Consider the following 14,255-nt stretch of genomic DNA (forward strand, 5'->3'; position numbering starts at 1 on the left):
TTTTACCCAGCATGCGGTACTTGAAACAGTAATTAACCCAAAGCCAATCATTATAAACCTGGGAAAATTCAGAGTTAAGATTACACTTAGAAGACATTCCAAAATGTTAAGGTAAAAAATCCACAATTATGGCACAACCTTAATGTTGCCCAGTGGTGATGCCACAAGGAAAAAAATAGGAGAATGTCTTTAATTTTTTTAAACTAATCTGGGTTCACAAATTAAAATGCCTTAAATGCTGTAGGCTATTGTATGGTGTCACTATACAGCAAAGTTAGGATTGTTTGGGTGTCTTGGTATATAAGACTATGATCTAGTGGTTAAGGGCATGCTCTTGGGGGAGGAGGCAGTTTTATGAAGAAGCTCTAGAAATTCACAAAGGTTAAGTTCCATCATATTGAGACATACTTGAGCTGGATGGAAAACAGAAATCCCTTCCTGCAAAAAAAAAATTACATTTTTGAAAAAAATAATTGTCCTGAAATTTTTCCTACAAGGAGATTTCCAGAAAAATTCCATGTCAGGAGAAGGAAAGCTAAATGTTTTAGCTTCCTAGCTGCATGCTGTGATGGTTTGTGGAATCTATCTGTACAATTTATGAATTTTGTGTAAATCAGTAACTGTCTTTTACCAGGCTGCAAACTCCATTTTGAATGTGCAGGTTGTTTGTCTTCTCTGTGGTCTTGTTACTACCACGTTGGTCTGAAATTCCTATGGGGTAGTGGAAAAGGCCTGACGATAGAACGTTGTTACGCTTTGACAAGCAGCCATCATTAAGAGAGGTCTTCTCCCCACTGCAAACCAGTTTTTCAAGTCTAAACTCACCTGACATAGGGGGCTGAAAGTTATAAAAAGGGCAGGAGCTGCTTTCCTCGGGGGAAATCACGTGCCTGCCTCGTTACATAAACACAGATAGTCTCCCAAGGGTGAACTAGTAAGGGCCATATTGTGGTTAGGATGGTGGCAGTTTTCTAAATGTATGTCTCCACTTGGAGCTAGGGGTGTAATTACCAACTGGCATAGACCTACTTGTGTTAGCTCTCACTGAAGTAGCGAGCTAAAAATAGTAGTGTAGCCAGGCTAGCACAGGTGGGAGCAAGGAGTGGCACTGGCTAGCTATGCTGAGTATGTATGCAAGGGGTTCAGGCAGCTCTGTATTTGGCACAGCTAGCCCATGCCACTGCTTGCTGCTGCCCAGGCTATCCTGGCTACACTATTATTTTTAGCGCACTAGCTCCATTAGAGCTAGCATAAGTGTGTCTACACAAGCAGGGAATCACACCCCGAGCTCTATGTGTGGCTCTCTTGTGCCTTATTTGTTAAATAAAAGTTAGAATCCTGTGCAAAGTGTGTGTGTGTGTGTGTGTGTGTGTTATATGCTACACTTACACTGTGCCTTGAGAGAGTTAAAGTGTAACCCCAAATGCTCAAACCTTTGGTGGGATTCTGGGAGAGGGTGTGTTTAAGCTGCAGGGGAATCTACAAAGTCAGCACTGGTTCTGGGGTCTGGGCAGAGGACCACAAGGTCACAGCTCTCAGAAAGGAGGGTGCAGGCTAATACTGACAGTGTGCCTGGGGACCCCCAGACTGCAACAGTGCTAGGCTCTGTTCAGACTCTGGAGGCTTAAAACACCCAGATCCCTTCACAGCAGTCCAGCGAGTGGGCATGAAGGGTCGCTCAACCAAATTTGTGACAAAGTTTTTGTCAGTTTCTCCAGGGAGAAAGTGATATTAACAAGAGCCTTCCAGGTGGGCATCTGGAGAGCCGTCATTTGGATGTTCCTGATGGATTTTGGGGGGGGGGGGGACGGGTAAATTTGAAAAAAATCATTTTTGCAAAAAGGGCATTTCCCATCAGAAAATCATTCTCAAAAATTCCCAACCAGCTCTAATACTTACTTACTGAGACTCTCACTTGGCTGGGGTAGGAAAGTCTTTCTTACAGTCACTAGTTGAGGCAATTTGGCCCAAACCAAAGAAGAAAAGTCTCCCACTACAACTGGGAAGTCTACCTCACATTCCTCTCATACATTTAAGGAACAACTGAATGGGGGAATCAATTTAAGCTATTCCAGACTGACTCCTGGGCCCAGATCCATAAAAAGAGTGCCATTTACATGCATGTAAGCCAATGCAGGCAGACTATGAACGATACATCTGGAGACAAATTTATTTATTGCAATAAATAAGACATGTACAGATGTTTACAAAACCTAGAAATACCCTGACAAGACAAACAGTTTATGCAACATAAAAAATAGAGTTAAACATCTACAAAGATTGTGATTTATAAGTAATGGAGAAAGAGGAAGAGTGGATGTGGAAGGTGGAACGCCCATGTGTAGGACAGTGGTCTGCACATTAATTCAGATATTTTTAAAGATCTATTTTAATCTAAATAATTACATGTCTGTATTTGTTTGTTTTGGCCTACATATCTCAATTATATTTGAAGGATTATTCCTGTCTCAGAGAGATCCATTCTCTTCTCAGGGTGCATGTCCATCAGTATTAACAGTAGTTATGCACAGGTATCAAGAAGGGCCACATGGAGCTTCCCTTCCTTATGCAACTGGTCACATAATTAAGGAGGGTAGACTTTTTCCCACAGAGCATAGAACCCTAAGATATCAATAAATAAATCAACAAAGAAATTAATAACCAGATGGATAATTCCTTTTAAACTTAACCAGATTTTAGGATTTTCCTTTAACAGTCCATGGGGTGGGGGGAGGGAGGAAAAAAATCTAAAACCAGACTGCTAAAACATAGGCACTAGAGTCAGTCACTCTCTTGTTGTACTTAAATGAAAATCAAATAGGTTGAACAAGCATTATTAGTATGTAAATATTTGTCTGAAATTTCTTCCATACCTTTTAAACTAATTAATAATATGTGTATAATGAGTCTGAGGTAGCTTGTGTTTTGGATAATTTTTTAAAAAACCCCATAAAGGCAATATAGTGCTTGCACTAAAATAGTATTTCTTACTGAAAGAGAGCTCAGTGCCCTGCTTTGGAATCTGACATTTTGCCCTTTTATGTTTTATTTTTATAACTGGCATTTACAATCTTTCCTTCATGCTTTGTGTTTACAATATTTATTTGTATAATAAACATATAATACAAAGAATACTTTTGTTCTCTATGAGATCTCATATGATCTAATGTTCCTTATCCTCTTTTTCCACTTCTTTCAAGTATCAGCCAGCTCTGTTGAGATTCCCTGGCACTTGCTGACCAATGTGTAGGTGGGGCCATTGCCAGTTCTTAATGAGCCCACAAGGGGATTCTACAATAGCCATGTCACTGTCCCCAGAAATTTCTTATGTAAGTTCTCTTGGTTCAGTGCTCTGGTTTGAAATGCAACTCACAGGTTTGAGTCACAGTTTGAAGGGTTAGCATGAATGTCCTGCCTGTTCAATAGCCTCTTCTTTGAGCTAAACTCTTGGTATGGAGGGGCACAACCATGGAGTTAATTCCCTGGAGTTGCAGGTTTGTAGCTTCCACTATTCGCTTTAATGTAAAATACATAATGTGAAGCTACAATAGGAAATTTTGACTACTGAGCCAGATTTATGTTCTCATTTACGCTGGTTTAAATCCAGAGTAGCTGTTTATTTCAATGAAGTTACTTTGGACTTACACCACTGTAACAGAGAGCAGAATCAGACCTGCTGACACCAAACACTAACCTGCTAGAATTCTGTGGTGTTTATCTCCTGCATCTCACAACACAGCCTCAAATTTACTGTTACAACCACCTTTTAGGTATCAGAAAATTTAGAGTATGAAACTCTGTTCTCAATTACCCTGATGAAAATCTAGAGTAACTCCAGTGATCCAGTTAGCTTGGCTTTACACTAGGGTGATTAGGGCTCTGATTCTGCAATAAGCTTTGTACAGACAGAGTTCACTGCCGGGGGGGGGGGGGGGGAAGACTAGGAACAAAATTTGGCCCACAATAGACACTATTTAAAAGCAATACTTACACTAATTTAATATTTATAATGCACCTATACTTCCTCAAAGTGAATGGGTAAAGCTCCCAGATATCACAATGATGGGGAACATATAAGAACATAAGTAGGCAGATTAGACTAGCTAGAAGGCTGACTGCATGGAAGGAAACAAATATCTACAGCAGTGCAGTTAGTTACCCCTGAAGAATTCAGATTGATCAAAGCATTGTGAACTTTGACATTTTACTTCAAAGTTTAAGGGCAGTTTCTTTGAGAGGAAAAAGAAAAGGGTTCTTTTAAGTAGCAAAAGAGTTATACTAGCTTAAACTGCAAGGCACTATCATTCTAGGTCTATTTTCAGTGGTTTACAGCTTACCTAAATATTTTCCTAGACTGTGCCACTCCCCACATCAAGTTCAGGGGGGCATCTAAGATGTGGCTGGATTCCACTGATGCCAGTGGCAACTGAGAGTGTTTAGCACCTTGCAGGAGGCACTCAACATCTTCTTAGATCAGGCACTTAATTGAGAAAAGGTTCTGGGAGGCAATGCTTCTCCCACTTACATCAGTTCTGCCCTTTATTTCAATGGGAGGAGGAGCAGGCCCCAATATAACCATGTGATTCACACTATAGAAACTGCAGTCAATTAAAAACTCAGGTTCAGCATTGCAGGATTCTGACAGAAAACCTGCAGATGTACATAACAATCCTGGGACCCAGTGTCATTTTAACAGAGAATACCAAAAACTACAGTGCACTTTGGAACTGAAGTCTCAGAAAAGAAGCTTGGTTTAAACATTTTCACATTGACTGGGGTTTCTAAAGGTCAGTGAACAGAAAAATGAAAAGTTTGGGCCTTGATCACATGTTTCTTTGTCTTTCTGGAATGCAGGAACCCCATGGAAGTGTCTTTTTCCTTGGAGATGCTACAGTGTTTCAGGTGAAGAAGGGTGTGAATTCTGTGCAGCTTGGACTCCTGTAACACAGAGTGAACTATCCTAGTTCCAGTACCTTTGAGGCCTTCTGAAGACTGCAACATTTGGCCCATTAAATGTTTCTAATGAGAAGGTAGTATGCTGTACCATACTGAACATTGTACAGTATATACCTACATCTTCATTGCCTAAACAGAAGATTTTTTTAACCTATATTAATCTCACTTCTTTTAATCATACTTCACTTATTAGACACGGATGAGGGTAAGTTCCCTCACAGTTTCCTCTGCATCTTCCCACCAAGCAGAGTGATTTGTTGCACCATAGAACCGGGAGCAGGTTTGGCCTGCAGACTCTGCAGATCACAAGGCTCCACACTGAGGGCCCAGTCTTGCAAACATGCATGTAAATCCCTGACTATTCATGCAACTAAAGTTTCTCATGTGTGTCCATATTTGCAAGATTGGGACCTCAGTGGAAATTGCCTAAAAAGGGGTGAGGAAGAAGTATGGACCCACCCAGCTTATATTACTGCCTGGGTGCACCAGGTGAGCAAGCTGCAATCTCCTAAGGAATGGCATGGCAAGAGCACATACTCCTTGCAAGCTGGGAACAATCCTTCCCCCTTAGGTATGCAGTTCTGTATTGCTCCCTGCTTAGGGTTAAATGACACAAGTGTAAATATCAGAATACTTAATACCATACATTATCAACAATACTCTAATGTTAAAACAAGATTTTTTTTAAAAAAGACCATGAACTGCTGCTCTGTTTCAAACAATGTAAAGAAAGTGGATTTTAAATGAACTTCTCTTGCTCTAAATTTATTATTATTTTGTTTAGAAACGTGGGCCTACAGTGATGTCAATGGAGTTACACTGATGCAAAACTGGTGTAAAGTAGTTATTTTTTGGTAGTATGTGCAATGACTGTGTGTGAGAGAGACACAATAGGCACACTTACATGCTAAAGAGGTATGTGTATGAAGTCTGACACTAACACCAGACCTGACTATGTATTATGGATTCCTTATTATATTCATTTTAAATGGAGCTTCTGTTTACATTTTTATTTTAAAATTTATACTAAGTTGTGCCTCTTTGACTAGGATTTAAGCATCAGCACATACAATTCAGGAAATAAATTATTTTTTATTAATTCATGTACAATTTTACAGTGTAGTGTATATTTCACTGAAGAAAAACTGTTTAAGATTATTATTATTTAAATGATAACTTGAAGGGGCTTTCTATTTAATAGGTACTAAACATACCCCATCCTAAATGGGCTTCAAGGCTGAAATAGTAGTTAACAGAAAGCACCTCAAATTATCATAAAACTTCAGTGTGCTCTTCATATTGATAAACTGTCCCTAGTTAGGGTGGACTGTCCTATGTAATATAGCAAAATATTGATTGTTTTCCCACTCTGCTCCACTTCTCCAAAATGCTCTGTCAATATATTTCATTGGAATTAAAAAATTGGTGGTTTTTTTCCTCCCAAATGTCCCTATTTCTGGTGGGACTAAATTTGGAATAAGGACTTTGATGTTACGTTCCCTGAGAGAGGTCCTATAACATCTTGTCTTTAACAATGACTAGGTTGTTTTAATTTTACAGTAGTGTAGTGCTCGCTCCCTGTGATATGTCTATGTATTCAAATTAATAAAGCATTTGTTTATAAAGGGTCTACCAGGAACATTTTATAGATTTATTTTTTAAATATTCAAGTCTTTGAGTTTTAGGTTCCCCCCTTTTTAATACACAGTATTAAGTAGTAGTAGTAGTAAATAGTACACAAAGGTTTGTTATTTTTTTCCCAGCAGACCATTTGTTGCTACCACCAGGTGGCCTGTTTTTCAAAGCAATCCTTAAGGAAAGACGCATAAAAAATGTGATTTTCTGGAGTTTTGTATTTTCAGGAAGTCTTGATAAATATCTGGAAAAAAAAGGGGGGGGAGGAATAAAATATGATAAATTTACAAAAATCGTATCAAACGTTAGAATAAAAGTTATTTATTTTCCCCTTTCAGATACAGTGATGGATTTCCTCCAAATTCTTTCAGTGAAATCCTTTGAGATTTCCCCCCTCCATGAGATGAGACTATTGAGTCTATAAACAGTCAGACACAAGCAGTTATAAAATTACACTATTGTCTGAAGATGTTTGCCTACTCTTGCTACAAACAAGACCTGAGATTGCTACTACTGAAAGAGAAGATAGAAAAGAATAAAAGTAAACAAATGAATCATGGAGAAAATTGTGTACATCATGGTGCAAATTCTACTAGCTTTACTTACTCCAAGTAGTATTTACTGATAGGCTTTTTCTCATTGAAGTAAAGAGGATTACTCAGGTAAGTGATACTCAACATAGGCAAGGTTGGAAAATCAGTCCTTGTCTATTTTCAGTACTTTTTGTGCAGTTTCATGTTTTCCCTGTATAGTTTTTTCCCCCTTGTCTGCATGGGGCTTTCACAATTTTTCCCCCCCAAAAGTTAGGAAAAAGGGATCGTAAAGCCATAAATACTGGCAGGTGGACTCAGGGGCAGGAATGGGAGCTGAAACTGCTTTTAACAATAGACGTATTAATATGCTTCCCATATGCTTACCTCACTCAGTAATGCCCACACAGGAGAATCAGAATGGATAGATAAACGAATAGCCTGTATTTTCCCTACTGATGGACTGATGATGCCTTCTGCTATTCCATTATCAAATGTACCTATGTATAAACAAAACCAATCAGCACTAGTATGAGCTATAATGAAATGCATTTTTCTAGTGGACTTAGCACAGACAGTTTTAATGTCAATAATAAATATTACCTAAGGCCCAGATTCACAAAAGTACTTAGGCACCTACACCGGAGGTTTAGATGCCAAGTCCCATTTTTAGGGGCCACTGTGATCCTCAAAACCCCCATTTAGCTGCTGCCTAATCCTGTAGGTCCCCAAACTCACTCTGAACCTAAATTTTTGCAGTAAATGTTCCCTAGGGCCTAGGTGACTATGTTTCTGCCTCTGGGCAGGAACACTGCTACCTCTACGTGCCTGCACACTAATCTCCTGCCTAAGCCCCAGAGAGATCCTCAGACCAGGGGAAAGTAGGTGGGTAGACACCTATCTTGCCTGCGGGGCCCAATCCGTATGTGTGCTCAAAGCCCACACACAATGTCCAGAGGAGGAAGACCTCCCTTATAACTTAGACCAGTGGTTAGGGTACTCACCTGAGAGGTGGCAGATCCTTGTTCACATCCTTTCTCCTCATCAGGCTGAGGAGGGACTTGAATCAGGGGATCTTGCACATCCCAGTACCCTAACCATTGGGATAAAGATTACAAGGGTCATCCTCCCTCATATAGCTGTTTTCTGTGAAGTTAGGCAGCCTCTGAACATTATTGAAAACATTCTTTTGGTATCCTAGGGGTTTGCTATGTTGACAGTACATCAGTGTATTACTAACAGAAAATACTGTTTAATATATTTTTATCATGTTAAGATGTACAAGCTCTTTTTAAAAATAGCATATTCTGATGAAACATTCACCTTTGTGGCTGGCTGAACCACAAGTTAATGATGTCAAAATCAATTAGCTTGAGCTGCAAAACTCAAGTCACAGTCAATTATCCTACTGAAGAGCTTGAAATGATTGGGTTTTTTCTTTAATTTAAAACCTTCACTATCCCCTTTACTAAAGTCTGTTTTCATTACTCTGCCATATTGAATTCTAAGTAACCAAGCCACATACATTTTGAACTTCTGCATGTTGCAGTAGTTCAAAATGTATTCTTTGATTACTAGTTGACTGAAATTCTGAGTTTCTTATAGAACTAATGGCGCTTTCAAGTGTATAGTTTTGTTTTTTTTTAAAAATAGTGTTTATATACAAGCAAACTGTTTGTCTCTGAAATGATAAGCAGTTTACCTATCTTTAAATATCCATCTTTGGTTGTTTGGTAGTTATCTTTGCCTCCATGTCCTACTGCATCTTTTAATAATTCTGTTTCCTGTAACAAAACAAAAGAGTAGAAGTCCCAACCAGGTTTTATAAACTATATTTTTTCCAACCTTCATTCATAAAATGAGTAGTATTGGGTATTGCAGTGGGAAATGAGACACTTACAGCAGCAGGCCAAACTTCTACAGTAGTATTAAACAGTTTATCACCAGGGTGTTCCATGTTTCCACTTCTAAAGAGGTACCTGCCAATGAGAACTATATTATTTCTGTATATTTTTGTACTGTAGAAAATTCTAGATGAATAGTTCTCAAGAATCATTTCTGAAGTAAAACTTTAAATATACGTTCTCTATTGCAAATAGCATGTCAGTGAAGCCAGAGACATACATTAACATTTGCAGCCAGTTGGCCAAACGGTATTAAAACCTTTAAATTTCAAACAATATATCCCCAAAAGACAACCTGTTCTGGAAACAGTGAAAGGGGAAAGCAAGAACCATGCCGAATTGTCACCAACCTTTCTCCCTTTCTGTGCTCAAATCCCAATCAATCTAACCCATTCCAAGCTTCACCAGCCCTTACACACAGACCCCAATGGTCCCATATCATTCCAAAGCCTAGCTGAGGCCTGCAGCACCCATGCAGGCAGCTGCATAAGGATCATCCCCAAGTCTTGCTATAAGAGTGTGGACCTCCTTGCGAATCAAGCATTTTTAGGTTCAGAAAGTGGGCTGTCTCCTAATTCTTATGAAACTTCCTTGATGACAGGGTGTCCAACTAGCACCTCTTATTGTGGGACCTATATGCCAATGGCAGCCCTCAGTTATGCATGGAGGGCTATTGATCAAGTCAAGTGTTTCTAAGAAGCTCCAATATTGGCCAATGAGTGACAGTATTGCCAACTTCAAGCATTCAAAAATCATGAGTTAGGCCCCAAAAAACCTCATGAGATCTTAAAAAATACTTTTTGGATTCTTTTCATTTGCCTTCTGGCCTTGGAGCCTGCTTATAATCCTTTCTTTGCAACCATTCAGGCTCATAAAAGATTTTTTTTTAAATGAAACCTGAGATTCTCACTTTCACATGAATCCTGCAGCTGAGGCATTAAGAAAAACTTCAAATATAAGGCTGACAATAAAAATCTCAACAGTTAGCAGTACTAGAGTAGTGGGGCATCAGCTAGAAAAGGCAATGTTGTGTAGAAGCCACCTTCTTCCTGTTTAGACCCCACATTGGGGAAAATGGAAGATATGGACTATTTATGTTCATAATTCAATAGCTTACATGTTAATAAACTTAGTGAGTCATAGCAGTTTCTATTTATGCTGCAATATTTGTTACAATATTGTTATGGTGGGGTCACCTGATGGGGATATTACACATGATCTTGTAAATTCTTTTTCTGAGTGTGTAAGCAGTGTAAAAACTTTGAATAAATGTTTGGATTGTTATTAGTTTTGTGATGCTGCAAAGCAGTTTCCTCCCTGCCATATTCTCCCTAACTTGAGTCTGTTCTTGAGGCAGAGGTACTCCCTAGGAGTGTGGCATTGGGGTTTTGGTGAAGATCCCTGAAAGATTAGATGGGCAAACAATATTCAGGCTGCCTCTCTTCAAGTATGGTGTATATAGTGCAAAATACCCAAGCTGCACTAAGAAAATATCCAGCTCTGGCACCCAGGTTGCCAATTTTTCATCCAGCGTGGAACTGACCCACAAGACACCAGAGGGGCAACAGTATTTTTTCATTACATTAATTTGTTGTAAAATACATTTTACAAATCTAGTGGTTTAAATGATTTCATGTACATTTTTTGTGATGGAGAATGCATTTCACAATGTATTTTTGCAGAGTGTCTTTTTCTGGGAAGCCAAGAGAGAAAACATTATTTGTCAAAGGAGACAGGATGGACATATGCAGAATAATTAACGATATAGAGAACGAAAATTAGGAACTTCTGTTTACCCCTTCTCATAATACACAAACAAGAGTACATTTAACTAAATTGAAAGACAACATATTTAAGCATGATAAAACAAAATATTTTTTTACATAACACAGTTAACCTGTGGAGCTCACTGTCTTTTTTTATTTTTGGAGATATACCTATCTCATAGAGCTGGAAGGGACCCCGAAAGGTCATTGAGTCCAGCCCCCTGCCTTTACTAGCAGGACCAAGTACTGATTTTGCCCCAGATCCCTAAGTAGCCCCCTCAAGGATTGAACTCACAACCCTGAGTTTAGCAGGCCAATGCTCAAACCACTGAGCTATCCCTCCCCCATCAAAATATAGCAATGCCAAGAACTTACTAGGATTAGAAAAATTTTACATTTATATGGATAATGAGAACATCCACAATTACATTAAACAAATTAAAAAGTTTAGGTGTATAAATCCTCTTGTTTTAGGGCATAAGCCAACTACTAATTTAAGGGGCTAGGAAGAATCTCTCCCTGTAAATAGGTTATTCCATAGTTGTCTGCTATGGGCTTTCTTGCACCTTCCTCTAAAGATGCATCTGGAAATGGCCACACTCCGGAACAGCATATTGGATTAGAGGGACCGCTGGTCTAATCTGCTATGACAATTCCTGTTTCATCATTGAAAGGGCAGGACTGTAGCTCAGCTAATTAAGCAATTCAACAAGGATCTAATTGTAAGTGGGAACCCACTCCTAGAGTGTGTCTCCAGGATCTCCTGAATCTTTGGAAGATCATTTCCTAATATCTGCAAAAGAAGAACTTCCCACCCGCACATAGGAGAGACACAGAACAGGAACACCTGTCCTGGCCCTCCTGCAGAGTTAGAAAAATCCCTTGCCCACTGCTCTGTTCTCCAACCAACAACACTTCAGTCCAATTAAAAAATGGTGCAAGCTGCCACAAGGTGACTAGTAGGATGGTATAAGTTAAAGCAGACCTTGTCCAATTTTAATTTATATTCACGTTGCTATAGGCGTTCCTGGCAACACAGGAAAGCTCTGCCAATGCACTCCAGTGTTGGGAGAAACTATGCTCTTAGGCCAAACTGCATTTCACCACTAAAACTCTGTTTTAAAAGTTATAAAATTGGTACTTTAAGAAACTTAAATATGTGGTATGTATTGGAAATGCACAACCATATATTATTGTAAAATATGAGTATGTAGCATAAAATATATTAGAAATGTTTACAAGTCAGACAAAATACAAGAGGCTTGATTCTGATCTCACACTAGTGTTATGTTGTTGCAGCTACATTTAATTCAACAATTTACACCAATGTAAATTCAGAAGCAGACACAAGGTCCTTGCCCAGGCTCTCATCCCCCTCCTCTAAGTGCTTCCCTAAAACATTTCTTCCTTAAGGCATATGAATTCTAGCCTTCCTCACAAAGAAGTATAAACTAAATAATAGGGGGAAGCGTTAAACAAAGCAACAAAAATTAATACAAAAACTTTAGAACTGCCAAGATGTGTTGTAGTAGTAGGATTTTATGTTTGTATTCTGTATAATTTAGAATAAAAGATAAAGAATAATAATGTAGCATGCATTAAATGTATTGATGTATGATTTGACCATATCCTGCCAGCCACCCTTTCTGAAAGCAGAAAGGAATGGCCTAATGGGCCATTGGTAAAGATGCATCAGCCAGAATCTTGTGTCTGAAGCTGATTTCAAGTCTGTAATAGACCTTTAGGGTCACCACTTTGTTGTAGGTTTAGCATTTTGAAATAAGTAAAAGAATGCAATGATTGTTTTCTCCTGTATTTCAATTAGATGTTCCTGTTCAAACTTTGGGTTTGTCCTGCCAAGACTTCCCCGTAGCATCATGTCGTGACTGATAGAACCTGGCTCCTCTCTACCTGTGATCAACCTAGCTGGCCACTAGATTGATCCGGACTCTGGACTGGTAACTATAACATCGACTGGCAGGAGAGAGTGAGAGTGAGTGAGTGAGTGAGTGAGTGAGTGTGTGTGTGCGCGCGACAGAGATATTAAATGCATATGTTAATTGTTGTGTCTCCAATAAATGCGGCGTATTGCCTTTTCCCCTGAAAAAAATCCCATATGCTTCTATAAGCATAACAGTGTCACCACTCAATCAGTTGCTTTTCATTCTTTTCACCATAGGGTTTACACTGATTTTTTCTTTCTTTGTTAAGTATTTAATTTTCATGCCTGTGAGGAGAAGTCTAGAATTCATAAGCTTTTAAGGAAGAAGTGTGTTTCAGGGAAAGCGTTAAAAGAGGAAAGGGGCATAGCAGACTTATTACACTTATTTAAATTGGCAGTTTGTGGATATTCAAACAATAGAGAATTGGTAATCTTGACAGGATTCAAAACTGGGTATAAGTATCCTACCATATCATTTAGCACTCACCCTTCTACTTTCAATGGCTGTAAAAAAGTGAATAAGATATAATCTCCAGCCACTGGAGAAAAAGCCCAAAAACAGTCCATTCCTTCATAAGCCTTTTCCAAAGTATAATGCTGGAATATTCTTAGGCTAGTAGTCACTTTTGCAGGGGGATTAACATGTGCTTTATGTAGCATGTTTTTGCCAAAATCTTTATCCTGTTAGACACAAAGAGATACAATACCACATATAAAGACTCATAATTCAGTGTTCAAATATCTTGGATCACAGAGGGCTGTTACAGAAAATGAAGAGTCATTATCTGAACTATTTTCATATAAAATGATATATATATAGGTTTTAAATGTTGCATCCCATATTTATGGGAGCTCATTCAGTGAAACCACTAAAACTCAACAATAAGTTGTGTAACTATGAACTTTATCGATCATTTCCTAAATGATGTAGAAGCTTTTCTGATGGGCAGGCTGTTCCATAATTTCCCATTACACTCTCTTCTGTAACATCTGGTATAGGCCACTGTCAGAGACAAGTGGACTACATGAACCATTAGTCTGATCCAATATGGTGATTTTTATGTAAGAATACAGCACTAACTGAACTCCTGAAGTCTTGTACTTAAGTGCTCTTATGTGGTGAGGACAACTGCTTTTTGGGAGGAGGTATGCCACAGGCAATACAGACCTGTGCTGCATTACTAATAGAGGGGAGTATAAGGAAAGGACTGTATCTAAGGAGGAAAGGCTACCAGAAGGAATCTCTCCATTTCCTCAGGAACCTCAGGAGAATCTTGTGGGTAGACTAGAAATCAAGCCCTATGCTAGTTCGTATTATTTACATTGTTTATGTAGCCCTCCCAGAGTATCTTGAGACAGTATTCGCATCTGACTACTGTGGATCTGAGATGATCTAAACCTAATAAATGAGGCCTCCTTGGGAAGGTGTGTCCCCCACAGTTTAAGCAGAGGAGCCTCTGTTTACAGTAGGACACTGTAATTGAAAAACCCACTCTTGACCTCAGGTGCCTCTCCAAATATC

At 38.9% G+C, this 14,255-nt stretch overlaps 1 protein-coding gene across 1 annotated transcript in view; it reads right to left on the reverse strand.

Annotated features, from left to right (window-relative positions):
- Positions 1-7,484: 7,484 nt before the first annotated feature.
- Positions 7,485-14,255, reverse strand: part of MGAT4D (MGAT4 family member D) — a 59,712-nt gene continuing 52,941 nt past the window's right edge. The window contains exons 11-14 of the mRNA XM_029910609.1: positions 13,221-13,414; positions 9,022-9,100; positions 8,824-8,905; positions 7,485-7,621 (exon numbers count right to left, since the gene is read on the reverse strand). Of these exons, the coding sequence (XP_029766469.1) occupies positions 7,485-7,621; positions 8,824-8,905; positions 9,022-9,100; positions 13,221-13,414 (492 nt within the window). The remainder of the gene's footprint in view (positions 7,622-8,823; positions 8,906-9,021; positions 9,101-13,220; positions 13,415-14,255) is intronic.

This window comes from Terrapene carolina, unplaced genomic scaffold (genome assembly GCF_002925995.2).
Source record: "Terrapene carolina triunguis isolate 2854851 unplaced genomic scaffold, T_m_triunguis-2.0 Scaffold66, whole genome shotgun sequence".
NCBI lineage: Eukaryota > Metazoa > Chordata > Testudines > Emydidae > Terrapene > Terrapene triunguis.